The 16,357-nt window shown below is 44.2% G+C and overlaps 1 protein-coding gene across 3 annotated transcripts in view; it reads left to right on the top strand.

Annotated features, from left to right (window-relative positions):
• The window catches only part of LOC147029563 (histone deacetylase 9-like), a 560,396-nt gene that overhangs the window by 538,522 nt on the left and 5,517 nt on the right, over nucleotides 1–16,357 (top strand). For all 3 annotated transcript variants that reach the window (XM_085872715.1, XM_085872718.1, XM_085872716.1), the window contains 2 exons: nucleotides 31–166; nucleotides 7,722–7,790. In XM_085872715.1, the coding sequence (XP_085728841.1) occupies nucleotides 31–166; nucleotides 7,722–7,790 (205 nt within the window). The remainder of the gene's footprint in view (nucleotides 1–30; nucleotides 167–7,721; nucleotides 7,791–16,357) is intronic.

The following is a 16,357-nucleotide window of genomic DNA, read 5'->3' as shown; positions in this document are numbered from 1 at the left end:
GTTTGTTGTTGTATTGGTCGGAATCTGCAGGCAAACACTGGCCGGTGCTGAAGCGACTGGCCAGCAGTCCACTACTCAAGGCACAAGAACAACAGGAGGCCGAGACAGTCACTGCCTTGGCTTCCCTTTCTATGGATGTTGGCCAGTGCGTGGTGGAGCTGCCAAGGTAGGGCTTTATGGTCATTTCTGACCTGTGACCTGACTTTACAAAAACGATTTTATTTAATTTCTTATTCACTTTGATTTAAGGCTCATAGTGGAGCTTGGACATAAATCACATTCTGAACCAAGACGCTCATATATCTTGTCTCAAAAGATTTTCATCACCTTCGACAAACCTTTTTTCATTGTCGATCAGCAGTGCCAAATTTCCATTAAATGCACTTGCTGAATCCGACACACGATTGATCATTGAAATTCATGTACAATACACTTGCATATGAATGCAGCCCATTCATAAAATGGTCAGTTACATTTCAAAGGACAACGGAATTCGGTAGGGCGCATACCTCCACCACATTGAACAGTTTACATTTTGTATTCCACCGATCGGCTGGATCTGCATCCGGACCTGACCCGAAATCGAATCGGGTTGTTATTGTCACCTACCCATCTCATCCACCAAGTTTCGTCCGAATCCGTCCAAATTTTGTGAAATATCAGGCTATATATCGTTTTTAGCCCCATCTCTCAATGGTGAAGATTCACTTTCAAAATTAAAAAAAAACTTTTGTTAACGGATTCATATCCGGATCTTCACCAAAATCAAATAATTTCGTCCTGGTCACACACTGAACCTGTCCATCAAAATCCGTCTGAATCCGTCCATAACTTTTTGAGATACCGTGCTCACAGACAAACAGCGATGGAAACATTCGCTCCATCCACCTTCGGTGATGGACGTAAATATTGTGAAACTTCTTTGGTGTTCAATGTGCGCTGTGTCAGACACCTCACGTGAATTCATACCCAGTTCAGCCACGATGACGCACCCCGAGTCACACATGTTATTAATTTTTCAATCCTTTACATACACTGTTTAAGTGACATTCATGGGCAAAATATGTTGCTTGTGCAGTCAGCAAGCATCAGTCGGCAACCTTAAATGGTACCCAATATTTCTCATACATTATCTCTTCCTTGCTTCCTTACAGATTTTTTTTTTAACTATCGTCTCTTGCTGACTATCAATCGTTCAATCTCCTCTGAATGTTTGATTTTGAATTTTTTGATCTCCTCTAAAATGTTTGAAAGCAGTAGCTTTTTAACCACAGGCTCTTTCGGTCAAACTCCCATCCAGCAGAACAAAAGTTCAGGAAACTGCCTTCTGATGCGTGATGGAGCACAAAAAAAAGAGTGGACATTTAAGCTGGCTGTCATGCTTGTGATTTACGATATGGGAGATCATTAGACTGGTAACCTGGTCAAAATCGAAAATATCTGTTTGGGTTCATGACCTTTCCTTATTAGGAGGCATCCACACATGCACTGCCGGATTCCGCAATTCGCGGATTCGGTATTCATGGACCCCGTGTATTCGCGGCTGATAATATGCGACCTGCTTCTACCTTCGCAGCCCTGTGCTTCGCGTATTTGCGGGGGTTTTCACGGTTTTGCGAGGTTTTTGTCGTTGGTTTGTGGGTTTTGTTTTTTTTCGTAGTTTTTTGCAGGCATATTTGTGGTCTTTCTTTTTGCGATTTTGTGGTTTTTCACTGGCGTATTCGCAGTTTTTCATAGGATTTTTTTTATTTTCCCTTATGAATCACGAACCGCCGAGAACCTGTACCCCTTTTCCCATTGAAACAATGCTCCGATATTTGCAGATTCGACATTCAAGGCATTTTCCAGGAACGTATCTCCCGCGAATAGTGGGGTCCAACAGTGCTCACAAATATTCTGGAGATGAGCAGTTGGGAGTGATAGGAGGGTTCAGACTTTTGTATATTCATTAAGTGTGTGGGGGGGGGGGGAGAGGAATTGTGCATCCTTTTCTTCCTATTTATTCCTCTTTTGGTTGAATTATGTCTTCAGTCACATGGATTCTTGTCTGTCAAACAAAGATATTAAATACTTTGAACAATCGAGAAAGGAAAACCTGAAACTAACATATCTAAACTACCTGCACATTTATTAATATAAACATTTCTAACATATCTAAACTTCCTCTTAAAGACAACACTTGGAAATCGGGATTATGAGAGGTGGTCGGAACTGTAATTGTGGAATGCCACAAATAACAAGGCAGCAACCTTGGTTTAATTCAACATGAATATACAAATCTTTATGGCGAACATATTAATAAAGCAAGGGAAAAGCCAAATGGGGGAAAGCATAAGAAGACCTTTTCTGTGTGGCTGTTCGTATTCAGAGAAGAGTGTGTTCAGGATCAGATCAGGTCTTGCAAAAAGTGAAATTAAAGCAGATGAGAGTGGCATCTGGTGCATCTGGTAGGGGTATAGAGGACATTCATGGTGAGCAGCAACCCTTATGATATTGGGAAGTGCTAAATGTGTGATAACCCAGCTACACAACAACTTTGGGCCGACGTTTGGGTCAGCACAAGCCCCGACATTAGGTTGACGTGATTTTGTCCGGCGGGCCAACGTCGGCCCATGGTTCGCAGATAACGTCATCACTTTTATAAGCAATTGCAAATGTTTGCCTGACTTTGGCAATTAGATGTCGTTCTTACAAACAATTGCTGTTACTCTTACAACTGCTTTTACAACCAACTTTTACAAACGTTTACATTGTCCAGAGGTAAATTTCTCAACACTTTTCTTTTTTGAGATTTTAAGCACAGGTACCTCGCTATATATATATATATATATATATATATATATATATATATATATATATATATATATATATATATATATATATATATATATATATATATATATATATATATATATATATATATATATATATATACATACTTGCTTACACATTGGAAGCAATAATGAACGTGCTTCCCCATTCCCTCAGGTCACTCACCTGCATTTATTTATTTATTTATTTTCATTTACTTGTTTTCATTTATTTGTTTTCATTTATTTTTTTTTTCATTTATTTATATTTTCATTTACAGACACTTTCCAATGGTTCTGTGATTTTTTTTTCTTCCTGGTGAAATGGCTTTGATGTCTGTTAGCATGTGTAATTACTCGAGATTGGGGGGAAAATGTGATGATTTCGAGTGGTTTAGTTTTTTTTTTTATATGTGATATTTTCTGCCCAAATATGTTATGAAAAATCCAAAATATGTGATTTTGAAGACTCGTGCATTTTAACACAGAAACAGCCAAGACCGTCAAGGAATAGAGAGAAACATACAATCTATAATATTTAAGAGATATAATATAATATTAATGTAGATATGCATAACAGGGTTGCAACAAAAAAAATCATGTTAATCGTACCTGACTTTTACACAAAAAAACTGACTTTACCTGACCATTCATACAAAAGTGTTTAAATGACAAATTTTGTAAAAATAAAAATAGAATAAACTTGCATCCGTTGAAGACAAAGTCTTCGATATCCCCCACCAAAGTAAATGAGGACAAGTAGCAAAAGGCACCAGTTCAATTTATTCTTGATGTGTGTACAAAATTTCATAAATAAATAGTTAATAGTTTTGCAACTATGCTCTGGAAACAAAGGTTAACCTCAATTATTTCTTAATACCCAACTTGTTTCCATGGAAAGTGACAGAAATTTTTTGGGGGGAAATCTCAATATCAAAAGGCACCAGTTCACCACTTGCTTGATTTGTGTACCAAATTTCGTAAATATATCTTGAGGGGATTTGTAGTTAAGCTCTGGAAACGAAATGTGACGGACGGACGGAACCCATTTCTATATCCCCCGCCAACTTCGTTGGTTGGTGGGGGATAAAAATGACACAGTATATTAAATTGTTTTTATTAACGTTGTTTCTATACATGTATTTTCAACATAATTCTTACTTTATTCAAAAACAAACTTAAAACTTAATTCGGAGTACAACAAAAATGCCTTTTCAGATATATTCACCGATATTATATAATATAGAGAGACGGCTAGGTTACTCAGACTGAACAATTGTAGAAACAATTTGTGACCACGCGTTTGGTCACATTTCCTTTGGTCAAACACTGCCTTTGATCAGCCAACACATTTTTGTCGATGGAGAAACTCCCCTCATGTCCACATTGGCAGCTGGGGCAAACTTTAAGTTGGTGACATCTGCTGGCTCCATCCCCTCAGGAAGTATGATTCTGTCCCTGTCTTCTTGTAAAATCGCATTAGCAGATCATAGTACTTCAATATCTGGTTTCTTTACAAAACTGCCTCAAACTATACTCGAAGCCGACTTCCATTTTCACCAGGGATGCTTTCGATCTTGGACTTTGTGAGGTCCAATTAGGTGAAAGCTTTGACCAGAGGCAAGCCAGCCACTTCGATTTTTTTCAAATGGATGGGCAGAAAAGCCAAGTTGCGAGAGATGAAGGCGAGATCTGCCTGTAGCTGGAGATCTTTGACGATTTCCTGCACCTTCTGAATCGACGCTGCTTTTGTTGTATCATAATTAGCTCGGACAGACTTCACAGCATCAAAATTTTGAGCATAGAACAATGCAGCCTTGATCCACCTTCCTCACCTGGTGAGAACTAGTTCAGGCGGGAAAGGAAGCTCAGGGCGCATTTCTTTCCAGGTAACCACATGGCTTGGGGCCTTGAGGAAGACCTTCTTCACAGACTATATCAGGTCATTGACCTCCCGGAACATCTCCTTTATGGCCTCGCAGACTCTGTGCAGAGCATGAGCTATGCAGGTCACGTGAATCATGGCTGGGTAAAAAAAACTTTGAGATCTTTGCCAGCCTTGAACATGTAGACCGCTGCATCATTCAGGAGGAGTTTCAGCAGAGATGCATCAAAATTGCGCCAGAGAGCGTGTGTGGAATACTTGACGAGTCGAGCGATGGAAGAAGACTCGGGCTTCTCAAGAAATGCCTAATTTCCAAGAAACGGGGGAATGTATTGTCCAGCTTTCCAATAAGCACATTGTTGACATATTGGCCACGTGCATCAGTCGTTTCATCGACACCAATCCAGATCGAAGCATCTTGTAGACATGTCTGGATATCTTTTTTCACATTCTCGCAACATTCCTGCAAGTAAGCTTTTCTGAGCGTAGTTTTGTCGGGCAATGAAATGCCAAGGTTAGTCTCAAGAAAGCCGTGCAACTTCGGGTTCTCCAACTTGATCCACGGGATGTTTGCCACCGGGCATGGCCTCACAAAGCTCCTTTCCAAAAACCTTAGTCCTCGACCTCTTGGTCTTTGGTGTCAGGACATCCTCGAGTTGGCTCTGAGAAACACTCCACTTCCCTTTCAGTTGTATGTTCCTCGTGTGTAGAGCCGACTTCTGATGCTGTGCCCCAATTGCGACTTCTGAACGACACCAAACACATTCTTGCAGACTTCACAAAAGACATTCCCTCCGTGAGCCATGAACTTGAACGAGTCTTCCTCCTTGACCTTGAACTCGTTGAGTCACTTGTTCCGGGTGGTTGATGAGGCCATTTTGTGTCCAGAAAAGTAAAAACTATATTGCTACAAATTCATGAATCTGTAAAAATAAAAAATAAAAAAACAGAAGAAATGTTCATACTTATATAAACCTCGCTATATATAAACATACCTGCTTACACATTGGAAGCAATAATGAACCGTACTTCCCCATTGTCTCAGGTCCCTCACCTGCATTTGATTTTTCTCTTATTTATTTATTTTCATTTATTTTGTTTTTCATTACCTCCACCACCAAAGATGGAAGGAGGTTGTGTTTTCACCCCTCTCTGTCTGTTACTTGCAAAATCGAAGATTTTTCAAGTATATTGGTCAGTCGATTTTGTTATTCTGTGTCTGTTTGTCTGTCTGTTTGTCGCCGACAGGTCACAATTTTAAACCGATCTTCACGAAGCTTCACCACATGGTAGAGTTTGTCATAAAAAAGAAGCCTATTGTTTTTGAGGTCAGAAGGTCAAATGTCGACTCAAAGTCAAACTTCTAAAATCATCACTTTTTATCTGAAAAATCGTCAATTTCCATCCAATTGACTTGAAAATGAAACAATTGCAGTGTATTACTGAATTAGGAAACCAACTATTTTTGAGATTAAAAAAAAAGTCAAAGGACTCATGGAAGAGCTTGCCAACAAGGCTCATGGAAGTCTTGTTGACAAGCTCTCCCATGAGTCCTGTCGGCAAGCTCTCCCATGAGTCCTGTTGACAAGCTCTCCCATGAGTCCTGTTGGCAAGCTCTCCCATGAGTCCTGTTGGCAAGCTCTCCCATGAGTCCTGTTGACAAGCTCTCCCATGAGTCCTGTTGGCAAGCTCTCCCATGAGTCTTGTTGACAAGCTCTCCCATGAGTCCTGTTGACAAGCTCTCCCATGAGTCCTGTTGGCAAGCTCTCCCATGAGTCCTGTTGGCAAGCTCTCCCATGAGTCCTGTTGGCAAGCTCTCCCATGAGTCCTGTTGACAAGCTCTCCCATGAGTCCTGTTGACAAGCTCTCCCATGAGTCTTGTTGACAAGCTCTCCCATGAGTCCTGTTGACAAGCTCTCCCATGAGTCCTGTTGACAAGCTCTCCCATGAGTCCTGTTGACAAGCTCTCCCATGAGTCCTGTTGACAAGCTCTCCCATGAGTCTTGTTGACAAGCTCTCCCATGAGTCCTGTTGACAAGCTCTCCCATGAGTCCTGTTGACAAGCTCTCCCATGAGTCTTGTTGACAAGCTCTCCCATGAGTCTTGTTGACAAGCTCTCCCATGAGTCTTGTTGACAAGCTCTCCCATGAGCCTTGTTGACAAGCTCTCCCATGAGTCCTGTTGACAAGCTCTCCCATGTGTCCTGTTGACAAGCTCTCCCATGAGTCTTGTTGACAAACTCTCCCATGAGTCTTGTTGACAAGCTCTCCCATGAGTCTTGTTGACAAGCTCTCCCATGAGCCTTGTTGACAAGCTCTCCCATGTGTCCTGTTGACAAGCTCTCCCATGAGCCTTGTTGACAAGCTCTCCCATGAGTCTTGTTGACAAGCTCTCCCATGAGTCTTGTTGACAAGCTCTCCCATGAGTCTTGTTGACAAGCTCTCCCATGAGTCTTGTTGACAAGCTCTCCCATGAGCCTTGTTGACAAGCTCTCCCATGAGTCCTGTTGACAAGCTCTCCCATGTGTCCTGTTGACAAGCTCTCCCATGAGTCTTGTTGACAAGCTCTCCCATGAGTCTTGTTGACAAGCTCTCCCATGAGTCCTGTTGACAAGCTCTCCCATGTGTCCTGTTGACAAGCTCTCCCATGAGTCTTGTTGACAAGCTCTCCCATGAGTCTTGTTGACAAGCTCTCCCATGAGTCTTGTTGACAAGCTCTCCCATGAGCCTTGTTGACAAGCTCTCCCATGAGTCCTGTTGACACGCTCTCCCATGAGCCTTGTTGACAAGCTCTCCCATGAGCCGAAGATCACAACAAATATATAAATAAATGGAGTTATGAACATCCCTCAAACACATGCATCTGTTACATTTAACATCAACCAAATTTCTCACCTTTCAATCAATACACCTTGGCATCACCATCATTCCATAGAAGTGTTGATGGTGTCAACTGTCTGAGGCAGAGGGGATCAATATTTCTATTATAACAATACATTTGTTGTTTATAATATCGTTGTTTTCCAGAATACCAGACCGAAGATGTTCCGACCAAGTTATGCAAATAACTGCCCAATGTTTTCGTGCAGCAACTCAGTGAGTTTTCAGGACTTCTTATTCTTATTCTTCTTATTCTTCTCATGGCATCCACTTGACGTGGTGACATGAACATGTTTTAAACAGGCCATATCTGTGGTGCATCACCATTACTATCTAGGATGAATTCGATTTGTAGTCATCAACTACTCGAACAATTGGCATCCGGAGCCTGATGAGCCTCTCCAGCACATTGGTGTTTCATCAGGTTTTCCTTCTCCTTACTCTGACAATGGATAACCCACAAGACTGTGGGGGGGGGGGGGCTTTATAGCGCCTCGGACTTGCCAGGGTGATAATTGCATCATTGGGTATGTGAAGACGATTTGTAAGGATCGCCATTCCACCCTCAACAATCACCACGAGATTACTTACGCAGTTAAACCTCATGTCTGAGGGTCGTTCCACTATCTGAAACCTGTGTACCGGGGTGGATGTGGATGGCAACGGCCGGTGGGTTGGCATGAAAACACCATTTCCACAGGGTGTTTTTTAACGGGCTGTTTTAAGCTTTAATAATCGTAGAGGATGTTCTCGCATTGATGGGAATCTCCTTCAGCAGATGTTAAAAGGTGGGATTGCGCCCTCCGAGGGGCCAATGGATCTGTCTTATTTCCTCCACTACCGAAGGTGAAGGAGGTTATGTTTTCGCCCCCTTTCTGTCTGTTTGTGTGCAGGATATCTCAAAAAGTTGTGGACGGATTCGGCCGAAACTTGATGGACATTTTGGGTTTGTGACAATGAAGACTTGATTTAATTTTGGTGAAGATCCGGATCTGGATCTGATAAATTTTTTTCAGTGATTATTCACCATTGATCGGGCTAAACTGATATATACCGCGATATCTCAAAAAGTTGTGGACGGATTCGGATAAAACTTGGTGGAAATGTTGTGTGTGTGGCCAGGACGAACTGATTGGATTTTTGTGAAGATCAGGATCCGGATCTGGATACGAGAATTATTTAATTTTAAGGTGATTCTTCACCATTGAGAGATAGGGCCAAAACGATATAGTACTGTATAGCATGATATTTCAAAAATGTGTTGGACCAGATATGTTCTCATGGATCAGGCATTACGTGCCGGAGGTATGTGCTCCACTGAGTGGCATTCTAGTTTTTATGAGGATCGCCTTTCGAAGAACAAGTTCTAATGTTTTTAGAGCTCGTTCTGTCTTTTTTTATCTTTGCTGCATGGGCTCTTTCAAGGATTGTCACTGAATCCCACAGATCTTCCGATTGCAGTTCATTGCTATGGCTTTGTGTATACCGTTGTTCTGATGAAACTGTTTTCATCCTGAAAGAAAGTGACTGCAGGAGCCGCTTCTACTTTCTAGAACCTGAACTTGTCCATTTGACTTTGTCCTGCAATTATCTTCAAGCCATTTGTGTACTATCCGTAATCTTGGGCTCTTCTTATTACCTTTTCTCCATCCTAATTCAGCGAGCCTTTTTATGGCCACTCCACAATCTGACAGGTCTTTCAAAAATTTTCCCTCTTTTAAAAATTCACCTACTTTTCTATCATTTTCCAAATTGTTGACAAATATTCGTTCATATTGTCACAGCCGTGGTGGTTAGGTTAATCCCCCCCGACGCAATTGTCGTGGACGGGTGGATAACACCGACCAGGCCGGATCACTGAGCGGTTTTCCTTAGAGGAGAACATGTGATCCTTGGAGATTACGGCATGCGCGGGAAGGGAATTGCGGAACGGATGGAGCAGATGGAAGCAAATCACAAGGGGTTTATACTCAAACCCACGACAATTAGACAACACCAGTAACTTCAAATATACACGGGGATTTAATGAGAATAACATCAAATATTTACAATGGCAAAAATTCAAAATGTAATAATAAAACGTGAGGTCAATCAAAGCCGAAAATCGAGGCGCCTTGACACACAGACTTTAATAGAGACAAGGGGAAAACCAAATACAAGAAAATCCTCCCTTTATTCTGGCACTTAGCTTTGTCCAGAGATGGTCTTTATGGAACTTTGGGGTCAAGCTGCTTCGTCCTGCACAGGAAGATGTGCCCAAAATGGCGCCAAGCTGCCTGTGGGCAGGAAAACATAGTGAGATAATTCATGAAGCAGTATTCAATGCCAGGGCTCACCTACCACCGTGCAACTTCTTCGTCGATCACGCTTACCGACGCTGCTGCTCTCTACAGAATGGCGTCGTTCCCGTTGGTGATGTACACAAGGCTTCAAAGTCGGTCTCTCATGACCCAGCCAAGAGTCCGGTGGCCAGCGTCCTACTCCACCATGTGAACCAATTTGCCTCACCATGAATATGAGAATCGTGCCATCTTCTTTATGCATTGAAGGAAAGCCAGTAATAATGCCCTGTTCTTACACGTCATCTCTGAGCTCCGTCATCTCTCAACCATGTCCCTCACACCAAACTCAACCCGCCAAAACCATCTGCTCTTCCTCCTCGCTTCTGATGTCACGCCCATCAATCATCCACTTTGGGGGCGTGGTTTCACCTGCCGTCACACTTGGAGGTGGGGATTTCTGCCTGCTTGGAAGTGCGGCTCTGTTATTATTGTTGTTGTTGTCATGAGAATGTAATTTTGTTGCTGGCTTGTAAATGCAAAAACGTAGGAAAAGGTCACGGGGGGAGGGGGGGGGCAATTACATATGGGGGGAAATTGGCCTAAATCCCGATCTAATTAACATAGCAGCACCCCCGTGTGGTAATAAGACACTTAAGCTCCTTGTGAGTCAGTGGCCATCCATATCTAGTGCCCAACTATGTCTGCGGACGTCCTCCTGCAGTTGGGTTACTTTTTTATCAGGTTGGTGGCAGGATTTGCACTCCGGCCACTGTAAAACCCTTCATTCCACAAAACACAAAAACGCAAAGAAATCTGAAAACCCACTCCGTGGGAGTACCTCCTGTGCAGCTTCCCTTCAAAAAGCAGCACACTGGATGATGGAATTGGGGCAAAGCCTTCAGAACCCCCAATATTTGATGATAGGAGGGAAACCACGGGGTAACATTCCCGAGTCAGTGTGTCAGAGTGGTGCTGAGGTGTCGCCCACCAGACGGCGGTCTCCTTGGGTTAACCTGAGGCGGTCCCTTCGGGTGGGTGCCTGGAATGTCCTATCCCTAAGAGAGGATGATCACCTGTCTCTGTTATCATCTGAGCTCAAGCGTTTGGACATCGGTATTGCAGCTTTCTCTGAGATTTGGAGACCGGATTGCAGCGAGATAATGGTGGGTGGTTACACCTACTATTGGTCTGGTCGCTCTGATGGTTACCATACCCAAGGAGTTGCTGTAGCTGTGTCCAAGAAGCTGACTCCAATGATAATTGAGGTAACACCGGTCAACGAGCGTATTATGAGACTAAGGATCCGTCACTCCTTAGGTGTCATTTCCCTGGTCTCTATTTATGCTCCGACTGAGGTGAGTGATCTCACTGTGAAGGATGCATTCTACGCCATGCTCGAGTCTGTGGTTGCTCAGTGCCCCAGATGAGATACACTTCTCGTCTTGGGGGGATGTCAATGCATCGACTGGAACTGATAGGGATGGTTATGAGACGTTATGGTCCCCATGGGTCAGGAACTGTGAACTTGAATAGCACTAATTTCCTTGACTATGCAAGAAGTCATGGATTTTGGGTGGCCGGTTCATGGTCTCAAGCTCATCGCTGGACTTGGTATTCCAACGCTGGCGGTGCTGCAAAGGAGATTGACCATGTACTCATTGATGGTCACTGGAGGATAATCCAGAATTGCAGGGTCTACCAGAGTGCTCAGTTCCTCAATACTAATCACAGGCTTGTTGTAACAACTCTGAAGTTGCACCTTAAATCCAGGAGAATGGTACCATCCCAGCCTCGGCTGGATGTTGGCAAGCTCAAGGATGAGAGGGTAGCTGAGGAGTTTGCGAACAAGCTGAGTGGAGATTTGGGGTGTCTGGGTGCTTTGGGGGGTCCTGAAGAGTTGTGGAGTGCCTTCAAGACCACCGTCCTTGAAGTTGCCCGTGGATGTCTTGGAACTCACCGTCGGGAAAAGAAGAATTTTGTCCCTCAAGGGACACTGGATACCATTGACAATGGCAGAGCTGAGCTGTTCAGGGAGCTGAGGCGTAAAACTGTACGTGCACTGAGGGTGGACAAGGAGGCCTATGTGCGAGAAATCTGTGAGGGGGTAGAGCATCACCTGTGGTCAAGTGATTCTCGTCCCGCTTACAGGGGAATTTGCACATTGCGTTCATCCAAGCCTGTCCCGAGGAGCACTGCAGTTAGAGCAGAGGGTGGCCGGCTCATGACAGAGGAGTCCAAAGTGAAGGCCGGCTGGGCCGGTTACTTTGAGCGGTTGTACCAGGCTGATCCCCCAGCTGTCGAGTTGGACGTCAGGGGTGTTACAATCCCTGTTGCTGATCCTCCAATCAACTGTGGTCCACCTTCGCTTGTGGAAACACAGGCTGCAGTGAACCATTTGAAATGGGGGGTAAAGCTCCAGGGATCTGTGGCATCCATGCTGAACTTCTCAAGGCTGGTGGAAATGCTGCACTCGTGTCGTTGCATGCAGTTTTGTGCTCTGCCTGGAACACAGGCATCATCCCAACTGATTGGAAGAGGGGCCTTGTTGTCCCTCTCTGGAAAGGGAAGTGTGATCGCCAAGACTGCAACAACTACCGAGGGGTGACGCTGCTCTCAGTGCCAGGCAAGGTCTTTGCTCGGATAATTCTTGATAGGGTTCGCCACCATCTGCTTGATCACCAGCGTCCAGAGCAGTCAGGCTTTACACCAAAGAGGTCAACGATTGACCGTATCCTTGCTCTTCGTGTCCTCACCGAACACCGACGAGAGTTTCGGCAGGGCCTGCTCGCAGCCTATGTTGATCTCTGTAAAGCGTTCGATTCAGTGAATCAGGATGCCCTCTGGAGGATTCTTGGTCTTCGTGGGGTGCCACCAAAACGGATCGATCTGATGTCTGAACTCTACTCTGATACTGAGAGTGCTGTGAGATGTGGTGGTACCATCTCTGAATTATTACCAGTTGTCACTGGAGTTAGTCAGGGGTGTGTACTGGCCCCCACACTTTTCAGCACTTGTACGGACTGGATTCTAGGGAGGATGTCGGAGAGATCATGCTGCTGTGCATCGTTTGGGAATGTCAAGATCTCTGACCTTGATTTTGCAGATGATGCAGTCATCTTTGCAGAGACTTTAGATATCCTTTTGGGGCCCTCAAGGTGCTGAATGAGTCGGAGCCGCTGCGATTACGGGTTTCTTGGGTCAAAACTAAGATCCAGGCTTTCAATGACATCTTGGATGCTGCTGTTCTGTCTGTGCCTGTTTTTGGTTAGGATGTTGAGGTCGTGGAGAGATTCACTTATATTCAGGCTTTACAATCACTCGGCAGTGATATTCATGTCTCTGCTGGCTGTGAGTCAGAGGTCAATAGACATCTGGGTCCGGCCTGGAGAGTCATGGATTCACTGGATAATGGAGTGTGGTGCTGCCGGAACCTGTGCGGGAGGACGAAAGTCCGAGTCTTCAGGTCCTTGGTGCTTCCAGTCTTGCTCTATGGATGCGAGACTTGGACTCTGACCAAGGATCTGAGATAGAGACTTAATTCCTTTGGTACCAGGTCTCTTCAGAGAATCCTTGGCTATCGCTGGTTGGACTTTGTGTCTAATGAGTGGTTGCTGAGAGAGACTCAAATGAGATTTGTAACCTGCATAGTCCGTGAGCGTCAGCTGCGGTGTATGGACATGTGGCTCGTTTTCCTGACGCTAATCCTACTCATCAGATTCTCTCAGTGAGGGAGTTTCTTGATTGGAGGAGGCGAATGGGCCGACAATGTGCCTCGTGGTTGCAGCAGGTTGATCGGCATCTCAAGAAGATTGGGATGGGCCAAGCATCTGCCTGGGGCTGGCCAGACGGAGGCCCCTGGAGTAACGGCGGAAAGTGGATGCAGCGACGCGCTGCTCTGCCGCATGCTCCCATTCCTGACCTGGTATATCCTACAGTGAGACTGAATCTTTGGGCCTCCCACTCTCTCACTACAGACAGGTCGGTGGTCTTTTTGTCTTCCACTGTCTCCTCTCCATTCTCCCCCCCCCACCCCCTTTGTTCTGTCTGCGATATGTCTCCTCCATATTTCCACGGGGCACTCAAGGTCCACCAGCAACCCCCTTCTCGTAAAACTACCAAAATCAAATCACGAATCACTGCTCACCTTCACTCTTTCATTCCTCTTTTTCCCCTCCTTTGGAATAAACTCCCACACTCTGTCCAATCCCATTCTTCCCTCCAGGCTTTCAAAACAGCTGTTCACCACTACCTCTTATCTTCCCCCATCCAAATCCTCGATCTTTTCTTCCCCCATTAATCCACCCCAAACCCACCTCCTTCCAATTCCCTTCCACAGATCTCCTAATGTCTCTGTTCTCTACTGGTTTGTCTTTCCCTCTCCTGCCCCTCTTGTCTCATGCCCCCCTTGCTGTGCATTGTGTGTTATCTCTCACACGAGCCTCGACAATGTATACAAATTTTTTTTATATATTTTCTAATTTGCCTTTGTTTTGTTTTTTCAGTTCTGATTGTGTGCGGTTAAGTCGTGGAGACAAAGTTGCAATGTTGTCATTGTATAGAGTTGATGGAAGAAGGGTTCAGATCAGTGTGTGCAAGGAGCTGGTTGAGTGGGAGTGGGACGGAGCAAATGTGTCGAAATCCAGACATATTTGCTAACGTAATAAATAGATGCCTCCTAAACAAACGGTTATAACCTGATGCAATTTGTACGTACTGGAAACATTTCAGAGCACTGTTCCAAAAAGGCAAAGTTTTAACTCACATTTACTCTTCAGCTGTCTTGTTGAGATTTAGTTATCAACCAAACTCTAAAGTCTCAACTGTCCGATTGTTTATTTGCTGGCAGAGCATTGCATCAATGAGGGCACCATCCCTCATTGAGGACACAATGAGGGCAATGAGGGCATTAAGCTGAGGACACCTCTGTTAGCATCAATTTGCAGTCGTTGAAGATGCCACGGTGTTTTGCGACATATGATAGACGCGTTATCACCGGCATTCTGGCCAAGTTCCAAATTCCTGCAATATTTGAACCTACAGGGGGAACTGCATCAGCAGCACAACTGGAACACTTTTTTATTTTAACTTTTTTTAATTTTTTTTTCCTTCAAGAGCGAGCCTCACGGAAGTCGAAGGTTAAATTGACATGTGGTAGTGGGGAAACAATTGTGCACAACAGGCAAGAGGGTAAACAAACAGGGAAGGAATAGTGGAATCGAGAATAGAGAAGAGCAAAGGAATCAATTAAATCAGCAAGTTGGTTTAGCAATGGTTGATGATAGTAATAAAGATGATGAGTCAGGATGAAGGATAACACATAGTGACAGTGCACTGCCTGCTGAAAGCCCTGGAGGGAAGAGTGAGACATTAGCTTCTGGATGGTGGTTGCATAGACATGGTGGAGAAGCAAGGAATAAAAGAGTTGAGGTAAGCAGACAGCCTGGATTTTAGAAGTTTAACCAGGATGGTATTTACTGGAGGAAGACGTGCATCCTGGAGTTGCTGGGGAGGGTCGGAGGACTGAGAGAGTGGGGGGCAGCAATGTTGGAGAAGAGATGGTAGGAAAACAGAGAGACCAACCACCTGCCTGTGATGTGAGAGCAATGGACGTTGTGATTGGGCCTCTTCAAAGAAGATTCCAATAATTTTGAGAGATTTAGATTCTACAGAATCCGAGAGAGAGAGAGAGAGAGAGAGAGAGAGAGAGAGAGAGAGAGAGAGAGAGAGAGAGAGAGACAGACAGACAGAGACACAGACAGACACATGTGAATTTGGAGCACCAGCCCATAGTGGAGAACATTACTCCATTGAGTTACAGACAAAGACCTTGTTTCCTGTGAGCAGCTCTGATTTTCCAAGGGAAGATTTGGATCGATGGTGGATGTCTAATCTCAAGCTGGCTTTGGAGGCCAGCTTTGCTGTGTGGTCGGCCCAGGGAATGTCATGCCTGATGGTGAGCTCTAGAATTTCAAGAGACTGAACCTCTTCCAATAGGTGACCAAGGAAATAGATAGGTGGGTTTTTTTGATGACCATTTCAAAGTGATCGAGTGAGACGGTGGGATTTTCCATGATTGAAGGAAATGTTCCATTTATCAGATGTTATAAAATGGTGCACACCTGTAGCCTCAGAGCTGAACACATAACTGACTCTGGGTCCAATATGCATGTGGACATCAAACAAAAATATGGTAGAATGAGGAATGTTTCGGGCAGTGGTTTAGTGTCCCAGTGGAGTGATCATGCGGTTGTCATGACATACCTTTCACTGGAAAATATGTGGTAGTTCAAGCCAACTGAAGTAAATTGTCCTTGGTCTCTACTGACTTATGAAAACACAATAAATTTTCTAGTACTCACATGAAAGTATATCCAATATCATTACCTAATAGCCCAGACTTTAAGTTTCTCTGCCAAAGCCTTGTTTATTTTTTTTTTTTAAGTTTCATTGCTGTGCAGTTTGATTGTTTTTTATTGTTACCTGCAGCACTGAGGGTGGACA

This window comes from Eptatretus burgeri, chromosome 3 (genome assembly GCF_056783735.1).
Source record: "Eptatretus burgeri isolate ZD-2024b chromosome 3, Ebu_testis_v1, whole genome shotgun sequence".
Lineage (NCBI taxonomy): Eukaryota > Metazoa > Chordata > Myxini > Myxiniformes > Myxinidae > Eptatretus > Eptatretus burgeri.
This window is presented reverse-complemented; position numbering and strand designations above follow the sequence as displayed.